The sequence below is a fragment of the Channa argus genome, chromosome 8 (assembly GCF_033026475.1).
Source record: "Channa argus isolate prfri chromosome 8, Channa argus male v1.0, whole genome shotgun sequence".
NCBI lineage: Eukaryota > Metazoa > Chordata > Actinopteri > Anabantiformes > Channidae > Channa > Channa argus.
Window position 1 is genome coordinate 18,745,518 of NC_090204.1, and position 19,833 is coordinate 18,765,350.

At 41.5% G+C, this 19,833-nt stretch overlaps 1 protein-coding gene across 1 annotated transcript in view; it reads right to left on the reverse strand.

Annotated features, from left to right (window-relative positions):
• The window catches only part of cachd1 (cache domain containing 1), a 75,934-nt gene that overhangs the window by 24,997 nt on the left and 31,104 nt on the right, over nt 1-19,833 (reverse strand). The window contains exons 3-7 of the mRNA XM_067514026.1: nt 17,622-17,770; nt 7,742-7,848; nt 2,620-2,746; nt 1,635-1,779; nt 1,344-1,560 (exon numbers count right to left, since the gene is read on the reverse strand). Of these exons, the coding sequence (XP_067370127.1) occupies nt 1,344-1,560; nt 1,635-1,779; nt 2,620-2,746; nt 7,742-7,848; nt 17,622-17,770 (745 nt within the window). The remainder of the gene's footprint in view (nt 1-1,343; nt 1,561-1,634; nt 1,780-2,619; nt 2,747-7,741; nt 7,849-17,621; nt 17,771-19,833) is intronic.

Genomic DNA, 19,833 nt, shown 5'->3' on the forward strand with positions numbered 1-19,833 from the left:
TTGTCCTCGAAATTCTACAAACAATAACTATAATGTAAATATAATGTTTGAAATCTTGGTGCACAGCCATTTTCAGATCTCTCCAGAGATGTTTGGTTTCAAGTCTGTGCCACACAAGGACATTCACAGAGTTGTCCTGTAGCCACTCTTTTGTTACCATGGCTGTGTGCTTAGGGTCGTTGTCCTGCTAAAGGATGAACCGTTGCCCCTGTCTGCGGTCCAGAGCGCTCTGGAACTGGTTTTCATCAAGGACTTCTCTGTCCATTGATGCATTCATCTTTCTTTCAATCCTGACTAGTCTACCAGTTCCGGCCGCTGAAAAACTTTCCCACGGCATGATGCTGCCACCAACATGCTTTACTGTAGGGATGGTATTGGCCAGGTAGTAAGTGGTGCCTAGTTTCCTCTGGACATGACACTTGGCATTAAAGCCAAAGAGTTCAATCTTCAATCAGAGAATTTTGTCTCTCATGGTCTGAGAGTCCTTGAGGCAGGCTATCATGTGCCTTTTACTGAGGCAACTCTAGCATACAGGCCTGATTGGTGGAGTGCTGCAAAGATGGCAGTTCGTCTGGTAGGTTCTCCTCTCCTCCACAGAGAAATGCTGGAGTCCTCACAGAGTGACCATTGGGTTCTTGGTCTCCCCTGCTAAGGCCCCTCTCTCTTTCTCATTCAGTTTGGCAGGCTGGCCCACTCTAAGAAGATTCCTGGGGGGTTCCAAACTTCTTCCATTTAGGGTTGATGGAGGCTACTGTGCCAATTAGGACCTTCAATGTGGCAGAAATGTGTCAGTATCCTTCCCAAAATCTGTGCCTCGATACAATACTGTTTCGGAGGTCTACAGATTGTTCCTTGGACTTCCTGGCTTGGTTTGTGCTCTGACATGCACTGTTAACTAACTGCGGGACATTATATCGACAGGTGTATGCTTTTCCAAATCATGTCCAATCAACTGAATTTCCAAAAGTTGGACTCCAATCAAGTAGTAGAAACATCTCAAGAATGATCAGTGGAAACAGGATGCAACAGAGATTGTTCTATTGTTTTTTTATTTTTAATAAATTTGCAATCAAATTTCTTTCACATTGTCATTATGGCGTATTTTTGTAGAATTGTTAGGAAAATAATGAATTGAATTCATTTTGCAATAAGGCTGTAACATAACAAAATGTGGAAAAAGGCAAGCGGTAATACTGGATGCACTGGATGCTATTAAAGGCAAAGTATACCATTAACACCTGTGCAGAAAAGCTGTAATTGATCAGTAAGGCAACACATATGATGTGTACAATTATGCAGGAGCACCACAGTTTAACAATATTAGTTTTGGCTGTTGTTCTTACTAGTGCCCTGCTTGCTGAGACTGCTGGTGTTTCGGAGCAGCTGGAAGGCCTTCTGAAAGCCCACTGCATGTTGTGTGGCTCCATCAATAGCCTTGATGTTGGAGATGAAGGTGCTCATCTTTCTCTTGGTTTCAGCAGTGGCTGGAGACAGTAAGCTCTTGTAGCACTGGTCTAGAGAACAGGAACGGACAGTCTCTCCCACTGACAGAATCGAGATCTGGGGAGGAATTACAATGAGGTCATGTGAACAGAGAAAGGTAACAAAGATGAGGCCTAGTCCCTGTCACTTACCTTGTCATGTTCATCGATGGCATTAAGGATGACCAGTGCAGAGTCCCTGGCAATCTGAAGCTGGGTGTCAGTTACAGATGCTCCATGGTCAACCATTACCACAATGTGTTTAGACTGGGGACGCACTGAAGACACATACACGGGTCTGCAGGAATACACACATGAATACACACAAACAAGCAATGTCAGATGAGGCACATTAAGATCACAGTAATCCATCTTTACCGTCTGGTTGAAGTTCTAACTCGCAATCACTATCTTTATTAAGTCACTGTAAGAATAAAGGCTTTTGTAGAGGACAAAATCAAATAACGTGTGTGTCGCTGTATGTTCAAGTATCATCAGTTTGGTGGTGCAGAGAGTGGTTGTGTTGGTGGTGGTGGAGGGGGTCAGCGCCTCTGTGTGTGTGGTCTGCTGGACGAGGAGATGCTAACATAGGGTGGACAAGGAGAGCAATGTGCTCACAAAGCCTCTTTCACACTTGAAGGGCCAAGCAACGCCATGGCCTTATGCCAGCTCCGTGACTCCAACAGCAAGAAAAAAAATACATTCAATATATGTGACCAAAGAAAAGTAAGACACAGTGCACAATGCACAGGAAGCAAGAGGATAACATTTTTTTTTTTTTTTTTGCTATTTATAGGAATAAAAGACGGGTAATAAAGAGACAAGAGAGTTCTGGTCCTAAGCCACAACCCACAACAATAGAGGTGAGAAATTCCAATGGGCTTAAGTGGTACAGAGCCACATTCCTGCCAAGGGCATGTGCGGTCAGGGTGTGGGAGGGCGGCATGCCATCGACATGCCCTCTGGGCCACCCCACGGCAACTGACAGAGAAGGGGGGAGCGGGGGTAGAGGGCTCCTATAGTCTGCTATATGAGTGATAGTTGTTGATAAATTACACATCAGGCAGTAAAGTTGATTTAACTGTCACTTCTTATTTCCCAGTCAAATAGATGAATGAGGAAGGAAAAAGGAAAAAACCTGCTCCGGTGCTCGTAGCTTCCTTTACAGTGAAACTTGTGGGCAGGAAAAACAGTAAAGATGCCCTCCTCTGAGCTGAAGTACTGCCACTTTATTCCCGGGTTGGACTTCAGGTTGTCAGCCAGCACTGCAGAAGGAAGAGACAGAAAAACTGTAAATACCCAGCATGTAATTTATGGAAACTTAACGAGGTTTAAAAGCTGCTGCACACAGACTCTACTTTCATGCGTTTTCCGTTTCTGACTTATACAACTCATTCAGACCTACACATGAACACTATAATATAAATGGTTTATAATATTATAAATGCATTTATCCATTCACACCCCTCACATAATAAATTAACTCCCATGAAGAAAAAAAGTTGAGTTGTGAACTACTGAGAAGTATAAAGTACATTTCTTTTAGTTGGATACTGGAATTTAACATATCATAGTCGGGAAATAACAGCCTTAACTTTAACCTCTGCAGAGAAACTCAGCCTGACTATTTGCTCAAGACTAACTTTTTTTTTTTTTACTGGGTCACAGAGTCAACAGTATCCTCACAAAGCCAGCAACTTCGTATCCGCTAGCTGCAACACAAAACAGCCTTTCACAAAGAGACTGGGGAGGGTGGAGTTGGGGAGATACAAATAGAAACTTAGGGCCTTCAACTAAGCTGAAGAGACAGAGAGGGAAGAAATAGAGCGTAGCCATCAACACAGGCTTCATTCAAGTAACATGAAACAATAACGCAGCTGTTAAAACAATGTTTCACTTATTCAAATACAGGAATGCAGACAACCATGGAAAATCCACATCGAGTCATCAAACTGTGCACCAAATGAACCTACTTCATTATTACCTAGCAGAAATCTTGCTAGCATGCGATTAGAACGCAGGCTGAATCAGTTTAGCTCTAACTACAGGATATGGCTATAAAACAAACTGCAATCTCACATACATATCTATTGCATGTTAAAAAAAAAAATGACATTTTAAATCTTATCAGCCCAAAATAATCTGTTCTACATTTTGTTTGGAGTGAATTAGCCAGATACTGTTTATTTTCCTTCTGCTAGCAAATATTTGCAGTGGTCACGGCAGATCATTAACAGCTGCATGCATTTACTATCTATTGTGTTAACTCACTGAAGAGAATTCCAAGTATCATTCTGATTTAGGGTGACCACGATTTTGGCAAACTCTAAACTGTCCTAAAATGTAGCTCTTGGCTTGTGATCACATTGAATTAATCACCTACTAAAATGAACTTTAGCCTTGAACTTTTCCAACCTTCCTGCAATATCTTAATCAAAAGAAAATCTGTCTACGTGAAGAGAAGATAATCACAAGTTAAATATCGACCAAGACTAAAATCAACCACAGGTGCGTAAATCACCAGACTGCCAAAACTTGCGAGCGGCACCAGCAAGCACCTCCCGCCACACGTGCTTGGCGAAAGAAGATTTTGAGACATGGCGGTTTCCTGCACACGACGATCAGCCATCATACATCAGCCCTCTCCCAGTCACCTCATCCATCTCTGAGGCTCATATAAACAGGAACCACTCAGTTGTGTTGACAGTGGAAGAAGGGCTCTGTATACATCTGTCAGGCTGCAGTGCTCAACTCTGCCACCAATGTTTAGATGTTCCCAGAAACTGATGTGCGAGCAAAGAAATAGGACCCCATTTCCTAGGGTATTACTCTTGACTATCTGCAAATGACCCACTTGACATATCTGTATGTACAGCCATACATAAACATCTGCTGATGTGTCCAGCTTTAAGTATCACATGCTGATAGAGCAGCATTACAGAAATATCAGAATCCTGAACTTACAGAGGCAGCCAAGTGCAGCTACATTCTGAGCTACTTTGAAGTTTTGTTTTTTGCATGATACCTCTCGGAGACGTGCAGTACATTCTTAACCAAGTTTATTTCGAGCAACAACACAAGAAAGTTAACATATATTCTGCTGGGGAAACAAAAAAAACAAAACTTTTTTTGTCTTTACAATGAGGCAAGCCGCTCTACAAAGTTTACAGTAATCTGATATAATGATTACTACAATATACTGCTCATCTTACTGTAGGTTGCTAGCAGGTCAACAATTGATAAGTAGTCCTCAACAATGCATTCCTCAAAATGGTTCTCACTCAGTTGGATTACTGGCCAGTAGTGTGGTTGAGTGTGTCAAGAAAAGATTTAGAACAATTTAGAATGACTCCACTTTTAGTTGTACAAATATTATTTTGAGCAGTATTCAATGCTTCAATGGATAATTTTATGTCCCTCTATATACTGAGCTATAATACCGTACTATTTAAGAGTAGACATTCAATAACCTACTAAATGTCAGTAGCCAAGAGTAGCCACTAGTAAGTTGATGGCTCATGAGGAGAAAAAACAACAAACATATTATTTGGGAATTTGCTGAAATGTAAAGTTGTTGTCTTTCATCTATGTCTATACCTTTAAAGAAATATCACCAACATCAATTAGAACTACAAATTCCTGTTCCAAATTTCGTTCCAGTCCATGCCGTAGATATTTCTCACAATAAGAGGACATTTTGACCTGCTGGTGGCACATGATGGGACGACAAAGCATCAAAGGAACAGGCTTCATCCTTTGGGGATAGTGTATGACTGTACAAAACTTCAAGGCAATTCATCAAATAGTTATGAAGATGGTGGAAACCAGTGGCACTAGAGAAAAAAGTAAGACTGCTCACTGGAGTAATATAGAAAGATTGCTTCTCTAAGGAGCATGAACGTGAAACCAAAAAAGAAAAAAAAACTTAAACACATCGAAACTATAGTGAGCATCTGCTTGCTGTGTGTGGTCCTACATTAGCTTGATAAACAACTTGGCATGGAAAATGTGACTGGCACTCAAGCCTGACGTTCGGGCTAATGTTCATGTAAAGTTTAAAGATTAAAAAAAGAAAAAAAAAAGGGCTGGCATACAGTACATGGACAATTCAGGAATCAATTAAGACAACTAAGATAGGGACGTGATGTGAGACGAGTTGAGAGAGAAAAAACAGCAAATGGGGGGTCAAATACCATCTCCGGGTCCAGGGAATGGATCAAACTGCTTAGGATATAAGACTGCAAAAAGCAAAAAAAAAAAAAGGATGAAGGAGAGAAGCTGAATCAAACTGGTCCTCTAATCACATAGCACTCAACCCCAATCATCTCGCATCTAACAGTTTTTTCCACTCCAACCTGCTGGTATCACACTTAAAGCCTCCCACATCCACTCTCTCCTATCTCCAGCTTCCTCCCAAAATAAGTAAAATGGAAGATGAGAGAAGAGGTGGAAGGAATACAATGCAGACTTGATACAATTACTCCATTTCAATGAGCTCTCACCCCTCCTATCTGCCTCTTCATTCATCTTTCTCCCCCTCTCAATTATCCCTCCCTCTCTCACCCGCTCCCTCCTCCCCCTCTGTGGCTGCTTGTTTAGACTGGGCTGAGACAAATGGGAGAGAATGATTGTACTGGGAGTGCGGGGTCAAGGAGGGGGAGTGTGAGAGACACGAAGAGGAGAGAGGAGGTGTAGGGGTAACTTGAACCCATCGTGGCTGGCTTGTGAGAAAAATAAAACCCCACTGACAGTGATGTGTTATGAATGGCACACATTATGAATGGTTTGCTGAGAGGCAGGGATATCAGGAAAAAATGGGGGGGTGGGGGCTGCAGTGAGGTGCTAGAGAAGGAACAAATGATGGTGGTGGTTTTCCTGAAAAAGAGGAAGGTGAGAGGGCACATCCATTGTACAATGGAAGCGTGAATGGATTCAGCATGCCTGAAATGAAGTAGTTTGTACAAAATGTTATCCAGCTACGAATAAAGGTAACAGCATTCCAATCCCCTCCCTCTCTCACCTCTGTACACCTGGCCATTCACAGTGACAAGCTGATGGGGGCGTGTCGTCTCATTTTGGACACCGTTGGTGCTTTTAATAATCTGACAAGCATTCAATTTTAAACTCACAGATATTGCAGAGTGCTTCTGAGCTTTCCATCCACAGTCACAGATGGTTGAAGCTTTAAAAAGTGAAATAGCTGATTCATTTTTAAACAGGCGGGCCAAAACATTAGAACCAGCTCTTCTTACAATTCAAATAATAATTTTTTCAATAATAAACACATATTAGATCTACCACATTTCTGACAGTTTCTTGCCTAAAAACTAAGATACTGTAAAAATAAATGTAAAAGTAGAATTCATGGCAGAGCCACTGTATTGGATTGCATTAAATTTCACAGGGGGTCATAATGTTATGCCTGATCGGTGTAAACGCCAGTAGTCGGTAGCACAGTGGTGTGGAAATTAAATAAAGAATAGAGCAAAATATAAGAAGATGGACATTTCCTGCAGCCCTAGTGTAGTGCAGATTGATATTTCTTCTCTGGATGTAGGAGGAACACACTCTAAAGTGATGGAAAAAGAAATGAAAGCTCAGCAGGGGAAAGTTGGCCTTCGTCTGATTTTTAGTCAATTTGGTTCATTTTGTCTTAATCAAAAGCAGACTGCCAAATGTGGTGCAGACACACAGATTTCACATGGCATTATTCTCCAACGTGCTTATTTGATCCCGGGCCTCAATAAATCTATTGTAAGAGCAGTGAGACTGCCATCAAACTGTTTTCCATCGCTCGTATGCCGATTTGGGAGTCGAATGTAGAGGTTTTATGCACATTCATGTGAACACTCCAAATTTTTCTGACAACTGATTTCTATTTAAAGTCAACTAAAGGTAGAAAGATCAAACCGTGTGCATTTGATCCCAAGTTATACATATGCATTGTAAAATAATGAAAAACATTTTTGGACAAGCACAACTTTTTCCCCCATCTTATGTCAACCTCTCTATTTTAACATAGTAGAAGTGAGAAAAGATAAAGGATAACAGGATACACCTAACTAACAACTGGTTGCCGTGTCAACTGCTGGTAAATCATTACGCATTTAGTTGCAGGCCACCATCAAAACATACAGTACTTTCCAAACAGCCTGTCCACGTTTTACATGTTAAAAAAAAAAAACAAAACTAAATAAATAATTAAAAAGCAGTTCAGTTCACGGTGTGCTTCATCTGATGTCCGTGTCTGACTAACAAACCTGAGTTGAGGTCCCGTCCGGGGTTGAATGCTCGGCTGTTGACGGTGGGGGAAAGTCTGTCGCAGCAGATGGTCTTGGAGACGTTGGTATTGAAGTTTCCATCAAACCTAAACACACACAAACAGGCAACATTTGAGAATTTATAGAGCGTATCCAACTCATTTGTTGGTTTGAGCAGCTCTGGCTTTTCTCTCAGCGCAGAACAGACTTCACAGTTTTATGTCCAATAAAACCAAACTCACAGGTTTGTGCATACCTCTGACATTATAGTTAATGTTCATTTCTAAACTTAAAAAAAACAAACAAAAAAAAAAAAAAACAGCTGTTGCCAGGGGTAGACATCATTTACACAAACAGTAAAGAATTCTTTGTATAACCATAAAGTTAATCCAATTAGATGAAAACATCTGTTGAAACTAGGAGCCGCTGCTTGTTGTTGAGCTAAATTGTATCATTGCTCTATCATCTGTTGCCCAGACCTCAAATGAAAGTTGAAGTTTTAGCTGGTGAATAATATTTTCCATGGAAAACTTCTTGATTCTTGCTTCTCCCCCAACAAAGCCCAGTTCCCTGAATGCGTCTTAAAGCAATTTTTAAAAGGCATCTCGGGCCAATTTATTAATTTTAATTATGTATCCTAAGCCCCAGCTTCTATTTTTAGTGTCTTGTGTTAATTGTCGTGAGTTGCTTTTAAGCCATCAATTTCCTGCACGGTTAAATATACTAATCACTATTCTATATTAGCATTGCCTCCCATTGGTTGCACCCTCAGCATGATGTTAATGGAAAACAGTGACGAGGTAAAAACAATTAGAAGGTGGTACCCTAAAAGATGAGGGGGCACAGGCATCTCTCCTGAGAGTTACACGTCTGAAAGGCCACTTTAAATGTCCGATTCTAACATCTCCTAACATTGCCTGGGGTTCGGGTGTGAAACTGGCTCAAGTTAGCATGTAAATAGCCTGTTTGAGACAGGAATTTCGGACAATTTGCACTTGAAGGATATAATCCAGCGTTTCCCTGGGAAATCTCGGTTCACACACACACACACCTCCTCGTGACAAAGTCAGGATGTTCATGACTGAAAGGGACTTTCTTGTGTTTGTGTTTGTGTGTTTTCTTATAGTGCATTAAAGCAACGACCGACCACTGGCCAACGATGGGAACAACTCTGAGCCTTTGCTTGCCTAGTTTTTGCAGTGTAACTGCACCGTTGACACAAGTTAAGTTGCATTCAACATCCGATTACACTTACTTTTCCTCTCACACAGGATACCTATGTGCTTGTTAGCCATTGACTGTAGTCTTTGTGGTGGGGATAAGCGATATTAATTTTATCTGCAATAAGGATGTTCTCATGATGAACAAAAGGTCATAATCCCCAGCAGAGCTGTTTACATGCACTGTAACTGGAGTGAAAATAGTGTTGTCCTTATGCATATGCACATTCAGAAGTGTTTAAGAGGTGTCAAAGGTGGTTTAATATTAGCAAACACCATAAGCTGTGTGTGTGTGTGTGTGTGTGTGTGTGTGTGTGTGTGTGTGTGTGTGTGTGGTAAGGCATAAATTACAGAGACTATATCTCTGGAGTTAAGAGCTGACAAAAACGAAGGTATGCAGAGGAGCAGACTGTTCTGCACTGCACCAAGCCTGGTGCTTTGATCCTTTCATCCTTCCAACTAGCCTTCCCCCTTTCCACTTTGGCTTAGTAACATACAGACACTATGTGCACACAAACACACATGTGCTACACACTCTTTGGCTCCCTCTGCCTGCAGACTTGGCACCGGCCTGGTTTGATTGACAGGTGCTGTGATGTTCAGGCTGCATTTTAACTTCATTCATTTAGAGTCCCACAAGGCCAAAGTCATTACTATTCTCCTTCTACCCACTTTGCATAGAAGGGGTGGGCAGAACGCTCACCAAAATGTGCGCCTGAATAAAAATACATCTGCAGGCACTTTGAATTTCACATCAAAAACATATGAGAGCTAGGGACAGAGAAGAGGAGGGGGAAAGAGGAAGGATGGCATAAATTCTGATCAGACACCTTAATGAGAGCAGAAAAATCAGTTTTGCAAAAAGCTAGACCCGCTCATCAGACACAAGAACTAAGAAAGTAAAAGCTAGATTTTATTTGCAAAATTAAAAAAAGGAAAATTGTATTGAACCAATCTCTTAACCCTGAATGCTACAAATACAAAGCATGGTATTTTAAATAATTTGGCTACTGAATATGCATATAAATAATGAATTGTAAGAAGTGTGCTTCATTACCACATTTCCCAGAAGGAGAGTGTTCTCCAGGCGGTGATGAGAAATGACCCCAAGGACGATTAAAACCGATAGCGAGCACGACTAACAGACCTGTGTTTTAATTCAAATTTAGTGACATTTCTGTACATTTTTTCCAGAATGAATTAAATATTTGCAATGTATCCATTCTGAAGAACTAAAGATGGTCTTCCTAGAGAAAAAATACATAATTTTTACCACTTGAGCTATACAAATCACAGACTCCGGAAAAGTCCAGAAAGGACACAGACTCCAATTTTTCTAAATAGCACAGCACCTGTTGTGTTGTTCAGCAGTTGCTAACAATCCCGTTTATTTAATCCATTAAATTAAACTGCTCCCTGCTGTATATCCACAGAAGCAGCAATCACATGCCTTTCAAAAAACCCAGAAAGAACAAGCCACAGCTCTTAAACAGGTTTGCTGTTGTGAAAGCTCCAGCATCAAGAGTAATGCCATTTCTGATGTGGTTGCAATCCCCTCAGTGAATTGGAGGCAACATGTTAGCCGAAGAATGGAGAGTACTTAGGATTACAAGGCATTTGATGGATCTGGCTTCCATGACAGCCCTATTCAAACAGATCTGATTGTGTTATCAATATGCAGAAGGAATTTTGGAAGTCTGAGCGCAGTAACTTTTTTAACATTTCTTCTGGAAATTTAAGTTGAAGCAAAAGAAAAAGCTCTGTTGGATGAAAATGATATTTGTATGAGTAACTGCAAATACAAGTCATGAGGGGCTTGTTTCTTAGCACAGACACATTGAAAGGCAAGGTGGACCATTTCCAAAGGCTTAAGCTCATCTGGAGGACCTTGGCAGATATTTAACTCTAAAGGTATATGATCCAAAAATAAAAATAAAAATAAAAAAACCTTTACAGTCATATAGTGCAAATAATTTAACCCTGACCTGAACCCTTTGGCCCATATCATCTGTCCATTTATGTTATTAACTGAACTTGATACCATTGGTAGTGTGTCATCTTTTCCATCCCTCTTATTCCCACCTTTTTCTCCCCAAATTACACAGCTGTGCTGTCCAATGTAACCACAAGGGGGCACAAGCCAGTGTCTTCTTGTGCTAGTCCAAATTCTGGATAAATGCCTAGGGTTGTGCCAGGAACGGCATCTGAAGTAAAATACATGCCAAATTAAACATGTGAATCATCACTTCCACACCGAATCTGACTTCCATACTGGATCGGTCGCAGCCCTGGTTAACGGCCACATAATGTGTCCAAGAGAACAGGTGGAAAGGTAGCAAGGCTCGAAGCTTAGGAGCAGGGTTCAAGTTGTTTTACCATGGGCTGGATAGGAAGAGAAATGGAGTAGGATTTATCCTGAAAAAGGAGTTTGTGAAGAATGTTCTAGAGGGAAAAAGAGTATTAGACAGGATGATGAGTCTGAAGCTGGAAATTGAAGGAGTGATGTTCAATGCTGTTAGTGGTTCTCCCCCACAGGTAGGGGGTGAGTTAGAACTGAAGAATAAATTCTGGAGGGAGTTAGATGAAGTGATGCAGAGCATCTCCAGAGGGGAGATAGTGGTGATTGGTGCAGATTTTAATGGACATGTAGGTGAAGGGAACAGAGTTAATGAGAACGTGATGGGCAGGTTTGGTCTTCAGGACAGAAACGCAAAAGGACAGATGGTGGTAGACTTTGCAAAGAGGATGGAAATGGCTGTAGTGAACACTTTCTTCCAAAAGAGGCAGGGGCATAGGGTGACAAGAGCGGAGGTAGAAGCACCCTCTACTCTGGTGGTGAGGAAAATGAAGTGACAAAGGCCGAGCAGAGGACGAAGTGGTGGAAGTTGAAAAAGGAAGAATGTCGTGTAGCTTTCATGTGGGGGGGGTCGACATTCCTGTAGCGGTCGACCATCAGGAGATGCTTCCAGATGGCTGGACAACTAAAGCTACTGTGACAGGTAGGAGGGTACTTGGTGTGTCGTCGGAAAGAGGAAAGGAGACAAGGACGCTTGGTGGTGGAACGAAGAAGTTCAAGATTGTTTACATAGAGAGTGGGTAGCTGAGAAGAAGTGGGACACAGAGGACTGAAGAGAGTGGACAGGAGTACAGGGAGATGCAGCGTAAGGTGAAGGTAGAGGTGGCAAAGGCCAAACAAAGAGCATTTGAGGACCTGTATGCTAGGTTGGAAACTAAAGAGGGAGAGGTGCATTTGTACAGGGTGGCGAGGCAGAGAGATAGAGATGGGAAGGATGTGCAGCAGGTTAGAATGATTAAAGATAAGTATGGAAATATATTTTCAGGTGCCAGGAGCGTGATGGGAAGGTGGAAGGAGAACTTTGAAGAGTTGATGAATGAAAATGCAAGAGTAAGAAGAGTAGAAGAGGTGACTGGTATGGAGCAGGAAGTAGCAAAGATTAGGAAGAGTGAAGTGAGGAGGACATTGAAGAGGATGAATGATGATGAGTGGAAAGGCAGTTGGTCCTGATGACATACCTGTGGAGGTATGGAAGTGTCTAGGAGAGGTGCCAGTAGAGTTTCTGACTAGTTTGTTTAACAAGATCTTGGAGAGTTGGAAGAAAGAATTGAGGAGAATTGTATATAGTTTTAGGCACGTGTGCAGAGCTGTGGAAATTACAGAGGAATAAAGCTGATGAGCCACACAATGAAGTTGTGGGTAAGAGTAGTGGTAGCTAGGCTAAGGGTTTCATGCCTAGAAAGAGTACAACAGATGCAGTATTTGCTTTGAGGATGCTGATGGAGAAGTACAGAGAGGGTCATAGGGAGTTGCATTGTGTCTTCGTAGATTTAGAGAAAGCGTATGACAGGGTGCCGAGAGAGGAGCTGTGGTATTGTATGAGGACGTCTGGAGCAGCAGAGAAGTATGTTAGAGTGGTGCAGGACATGTATGAGAGCTGTAAGACCGTGGTGAGGTCTGCTATAGGTGTGACAGAGGAGTTTAAGGTGGAGGTGGGTTCTGAGCCCCTTGTTGTTTACTCTGGTGATGGACAGGCTGACAGATGAGGTTAGACAGGAATCTTCATGGACTATGAGGTTCTCAGATGACATTGTGATTTGTAGTGAGAGCAGGGAGCAGGGGGAGGAAAATCTAGAGAAGTGGAGGTCTGCTCTGGAAAACAGAGGAATGAAACTTAGCTGCAGCAAGACAGAATACATGCGTGTGAATGAGAGGGACCCAGGTGGAACGGTGAGGTTACAGGGGTCAGAGGTGAAGAAGGTGCAGGACTTTAAGTACTTAGGGTCAACGTTTAGGAGTAGAGGAGAGTGTGGAAAAGAGGTGAAGAGGTATCTGCAAGCAGGTTGGAACAGGTGATGTCAGGTGTGTTTTGTCAGGTGTGTTGTGTGATAAAAGAGTATCAGCGAGAATGAAAGGAAACGTCTTCAAGACGGTGGTGAGACCAGCGATGTTGTTCGTCTTAGAGACAGTGGCACTGAAGACAAGACAGGAAGCAGAGCTGAAGGCAGCAGAGCTTAAGATGTTGACATTCTCTTTGGGAGTGACGAGGATGGACAGGATCAGGAATGAGGACATCAGAGGGACAGATCAAGTTAGATGTTTTAAATATAAAGTCAGAGAGACCAGATTGAGGTGGTTCAGAGGAGAGACTGTGAATATATCGGTAGAAGGATGCTGAGGTTGGAGCAGACAGGCAGGAGGTCTAGAGGAAGATCAAAGAGGAGATTTATGGATGTAGTGAGAGAGGACATGAAGTTAGTTGGTGTGAGAGAAGAGGATGCAGTGGACAGGGTTAGATGGAGGCACATGATTCGCTGTGGTGACCCCTGAAAGGGAACAGCCCAAAGGAAAGGAGGGCACATGACGATATGAAGATGATGGAGCTCTGTAATCTCCAAAAGCAGTCCTTTCCAGTCCACAGAATGGAGGATGGATTGGAAGAAAAAGGAAAAAAATAACAGGAATGCAGTCTATCCATAAGGGCAAACAAGAATAAATAAAAAGAATAAATAAATGTAGTAACAGATTGAAAAGGTCTAAGGGAGCGAGGTGGGGGAACAAAAAGGAGAGTAAAATAGTAAAAGGGTGACATTAACAGAGGCATGTAGAGAGAGAGAAAAATCACTTCACCATGTTGGCCCCCGATTTACACCTGTTAAGGTCACTTAAACAACCCCTCTCCCAACCTGCCGGGTATGTTGCCATCTCCTTCTTTAGTATGCGAAATTACACCGACGATGATACCACCGCCGTATGATCAACATTATCCGAAGCACCAGGTGTGAGTAACTACTTGATCAGCTTGATCTGAACTGTAAATCTGCCAGGAGCTCAGGATTGTGAAAATGTATCTTTGGAAACAGGATCCAAGTATTAGCACTATGCATTAGCAACCCAATATATCTAAACCTTAGTAGTTTATTGAGGCAATTTGTGATTTACACACTACATTTTCAAATTTTACGTTTATTATACACAGCCACAACACAATAAGGTACTTGATGAACATATTGTAAGAGCACTTTCCCTAAATATTGACTAAATTAAGTTTGGCGCTTTCACCTTTCATATCCAGCACCATCGTTGTTTTAGAAGATACCCGTTTGATTTCCTTGTAAAAGAACCCTTTGGACTCCCACGGATGGCACGGCAGTTCTTATCGCCAAAAACCACTGGGGAAAGAAACGATTAAGTGCTACCTGGGCTGCTCCCGAGCACACTTCTCACTTTAACAACTGCACACCAGCATAAATGTTGAAATGAGCACCTGGAGATCATGTGTTAAAAAAATATAAACATACACACATCACAACTCCACAACTCGCATACACTTGCTATTTTCAGGTACAGCCTGTCGTCGAGACCGAGCAATGATTAAAGCATACCAATAGGTGCTAAGCACTGCCCTCTGAGGCCTCCCTGCGAAATGATAGCCTGCTAGCCTGATGGCTAACAGACGTGGACAGGCTGTGAATCACCTGATCCCACTCTAAACTGGCTGACCTGACTGAAATGCTCAGAAGCAGCTGATGCCTGACATTAACGAAGGGCACTCAAGTTGGGTAAGAGAAACAAAAACATGCTGCGGCACAAACTGCTGCATTGCACAATTTCTGCTTAGCATAAATAATGGTTAGTTGGGACCGTGCTACACCGAGTCAGTTGTCAGTGAGCGTCTGTTAGCTTTGTTCTGCGGTGTGACGTGCACCATCCGCATTATTCGGGACCCCCATCTCCTGCTGTTCAGCATGTTAAATAGCTGCACGAGGAACCGCAATAAAAACATTAAGAAACAGAGGCCACAACCATCAGCTCTTCCTCTGTTTTGTTTCAAACTCCTTCTCATCGGGTAGTAAACCCACTCTCTACTCAAGTTCCTGCTGGAACAAAAAATGATTACAGACAGATTACAGACAATGAAAGGTTGTTTTTGCCTGGCTGTAGGTGAATTGTGTTAGAACATGCAGTATCTGAATTACGTTGAGCCTTGCACAACTTTCCCCTGTAGTGCAACGGGGCTCCTGTTGTGCTCTGCAAGTGGTACGCCGCTGCAACGCCAACTCTCAAATGAATGGCAGCTGTCGCAAGCCCAGACTTCTGAGTCCATGTATGCAAATGCCCTGTGATGGTTGTAATTACTTTCTGGAGTCTCTCCTAGTTGTCTGGCAACTTTATAGTGACGACAAGTCATTTCAGTTAGTGTCTGCACGAAGAAAGAGCTTCAGCATGAATTTGTTTATTAGTTGGCTAAAAAGTTCCTCAAACCTAAAGAAATAGTTTGACCCATTTTGGACAGATATGCTTAGTCAATATTGTTTCTAATCATGTTATAAATAATAAGTAATTATAGCGAGAAGCTGAATAGCTAAGCTCAGTACAGTGACTGGAAACAGGTGCGGTTATCCTGGCTTTGTCCAAAGCTAACAAAATCGGCTTCCAGCATCTCTAAAGCTCACAAATTAACATGTTGTATTTTATGTAACCTGTCCAAAAACTTTAGATAAAACTATAATTAGCTTGACATTTAGCTGGCTAAGCTGCAGCAATGTCTTTACAGTACAGGAACCATGTCATCTGCCTTTCCCAAATCCTTGTATTTCTAAATATGTCCAACTATTGCTTGAAGTATGTCCCTGTATTACTGAACAATAATTAGTTTTTTTACCCTTCCACTAATTCTAAATATACACGAGGCAAGTGATCAGAATGTAGTTTTAACTTTAAGGGAATCTTGTATTCCATACACTTAAAAAAAGAGAAAAATGTTATAGCTAGCTTGATGCAGAGTGATCAGGAACGGAAAGTTAAATTATTTGACACACAGCTTCTCAAATTTTCTAACAATCCTGCATAAAACCCAAAAATTAAAAGCCAGAGAGCTCTGTGCTTTCTCCCTCCCTCAGGATGATCCTTTGAAGTTCAGGGATCCATCAGACGCAGGCTTCAGTTTGGTATGTCCACCAGCAGCATTCATGTTACTCCCTCTGCATCACTCCCAATGCTTATATAATCTTTTTTCTCTGCAATATGTGCCTCAAACTTCCTGTTAAGGCTGTAAGTCCACGGTTTTGAGACTGGGGTTTAGACAGCACGTCAGTAATAAATGTAGGATGTTTGCGTTGGAGCGAGTCCTAAATGTACAGTACAGTGTAATACATGCATGATTTTGCTACAGGTGGCCGGTGGCCTTCAGACATCTCCCCCCTCTGCGCAACTGATGGGAAGACAGGTGACCTCGCAGCCTGTGAAGTCTGCAGCGCACAAACATCAGAGAGCAATAACTGGTTTCATCGGCTGATAAAGGGGAGGGAGACCGACAGAAAAGGAGAAAGAGGGGATGAAGGGTAGAGACAGCTGCTGCTCTGTAGATTAGAACTGAAAGCACCACTCTCTCTCTCCCTCTCTCTCTCTCTCTCTGAGCTCGGCTTTGAACTGTGTTCTCGCCTGCCGGAGTAGTGATTGGTTGAAAAACTAGGTCTGCAGTGTAGGCTCGGGCCATTTCAAACTTTTTCAGCACAAAATTTAAATCTGACATACGAACATCCAGGTTAACTCTTATCATATCTCCTACGCAATGGAAAATAACATACTGAAATTGGATTTTGTTCCATTTGTTTTGCTACATTGTGTTTCAAAAAGGGGGAAAAAAATGATATCATTTCATGACATTTAGTCAAATCTAGTGAAGACAAGTAAATGCCAATAAAGCCAAGAAATTTGGGTGCTGTCTCTCTGCTTTCCTGTGTTCCAAGTCTCATAAATCTTAATGTTGAGTTCCACTGCAGCAAAGCAACAACCCACACACCCACTAAATTTCTGAATATGTTTAAAGATTAGGGTAGAGTTTATAAAGGCTGCCAACTATCAGAATGTGCCAGAAACGCCAAAGGCTATAAATGATGTGATTTACATGCTGTTACAACCTGGGTTTGTATGCAGTACGGCGCATTAAGCGATCTTGCGTGAACTCATTCCACATGCTGTTAGGTGCATGCGTGTGTGTAAGGGGGGCATACAGACAGACAATGACGATCATGAAATCATCTTTGTGTGAGTAAAAAAAAAAAAAAACCTGTGGCATGGGGGAACCATAGCAGGGAGGATAAATGTCTATGAAAGTGCACATTAACAGCAGGTTACTTACTCCATCATAGATGCAGGTATAGAGCAGCAGTCCTGTATTGCAGTTAATGGAGAGGTCAGATGTGCGGTATATGAGGCCTCCACCACCTGTTTGTTCCTGTTCACCACGTCCAGGTAGCGGTTGAACTTTTCCCGAATCTTCTTGGCCAACTGCACAACGGAAACATAGACATACTAATTAGACAATTGATTGGTTTTATATACGTGCATCGAATTTGTCCTCTGAGATTTTCACATCTGCAAGACCAAACAAGAAATCTTTTACGTTCCAGGTCGGGGTGGGTGATCAGGCTAACATATTATATAATGATCCACAATCACAATCCCTCATCTGAATTTCCAGATGGGTGAAAGAGTTCAGCCAAACCTGGGTAATTTGTCTAATCAGCATAGCGGTATATTAGGTTAAATCATTGAACGGGTTTGTTGACATAGATCCACATTATTAATGGTCTTTCCAGTTATGCCATAAAACTAGAACAGGAGAAAAACAACATAAAATAAGATGACTTCTATGATTCACCTGAAATGAATATTTGCAGACATTGTTAAGATTAATCATGATATTAGATCAACATTTTCAAGAGGCCATATTGTGGATAATTTCAGGTTTACACTTTCATTGTTGGCCTTTGCAGAAATCGTTTGATTTAGGATGATTGCTTATTTTTCTGGCCGATATGATGAAACTCAGTTTTACCCAGAGTCCACTTTGTTCTGGCCAACTTGCAGAGCCAAGCAGAGTGGGGTAAAGCATGGGCGTAATATTAGAGTGGGTGGGTGCAACTATGTACTTTGTGGGTGGGCTGACCCAAAACTGAGGTCAGTATATGGACTGATGACATTTATGCATATGACTGTTAGGAATAAGAAAGTGTAGCATAAGGCGATATTAAACAGGTCTCAGTGTAAAATTATTCAAGACCGTAAGATCTACACACTTTGACGTTACTAGTTCTGTTATCGGTACAGATTTCCCATTTATTACTGGTACTTCTTGGATGCAAGACATTCATACACAGTTGCACCCACCTGTTCTCGTGACTGGTCCACACACAACTTTGGAGTTGTTTAAAACCACAAACAACCATCATTAAAGGTTAAACCAAAAAATTATCTGTTTTTTTTAGTGTTCATACGCCACAGAGCTCCATTATTGTTGTTTATGTTTTCTGTGTCATTGCTGAATAGAGTGACAGTATTCTGTCTGTTTAACTGCATTTGCATTGTAGTTTGTTCTTCTCCATTCCCTCTGCCCTGTTAACTTTTTATATTGGGCGTTTTCTGTTCTTTGTCACCGTTTCTGCTGCTTACTCAATATGTTTGTATATCGTTCACATTTTTTAGGAATCCTAATCTTTTTCATAGCTTTTTTATTTGTCAACTGTAACTCATTCTCTCTGGTTCTGCTTTGTACTGAAACAACGTCCTTTCACTCTCATTAGGTTTTGAATGTAAATACACAACCCCTAAATTTAGCCCACTTTCAGCAACAATTACGTGACAGATTTTTTTTCTCCCATTTCAGACCAATATGGTCATAAAACTACGCCTGCCAACTCAGGTTTAAGCTGTGCCTGCAAAATGTTAACAGACCAGTATCCATGTAAAACATGCATAACATCAAATACTGTAGCTCCCTGCACACTGTGCAACATCTGTAGAGCATAAAATCATCAATGGCCTTCATACATATGTACACACACACACACACACAGTCAAAAATTACCCTCGATAATATCTAAAATATCCACACATCAGTAGAAATTCATTAAATTCACTGTTAAACGCAGAAAAGAACAATGGATGACAAGACTTAAGAACTTAAACAGTTTAAAATATTCCCAAAGCATGAAAGAGGAAGAGAAATGTGGAAAAGAACAGTGCATTACAAGACTATTACATCTCTTACACGTAGTGCTTTTAGGTGTATTTAATTTTTTTATGATCTTGTACAGTACATGAACTATCTTTCTTGTTTGCAAAAATGTTTTTTTCCCGTGTTAATTTCATTAAAACAGAAAACATCCAAGTCTCCACTGAGTTATAAATTCTGTTTAAGCATGTAATTTAGCCAGAAAACCAGGAAGCAGGAAAGAAAAGGTGGTGGTTCTAAACAATGACAGAACAGTTAATTCAGCTGTGTTTACTTGGGATCTATGCCTGAACACATATATTATGATTTGTCTTTCTTCCTGTGAAGGACAAAGTTC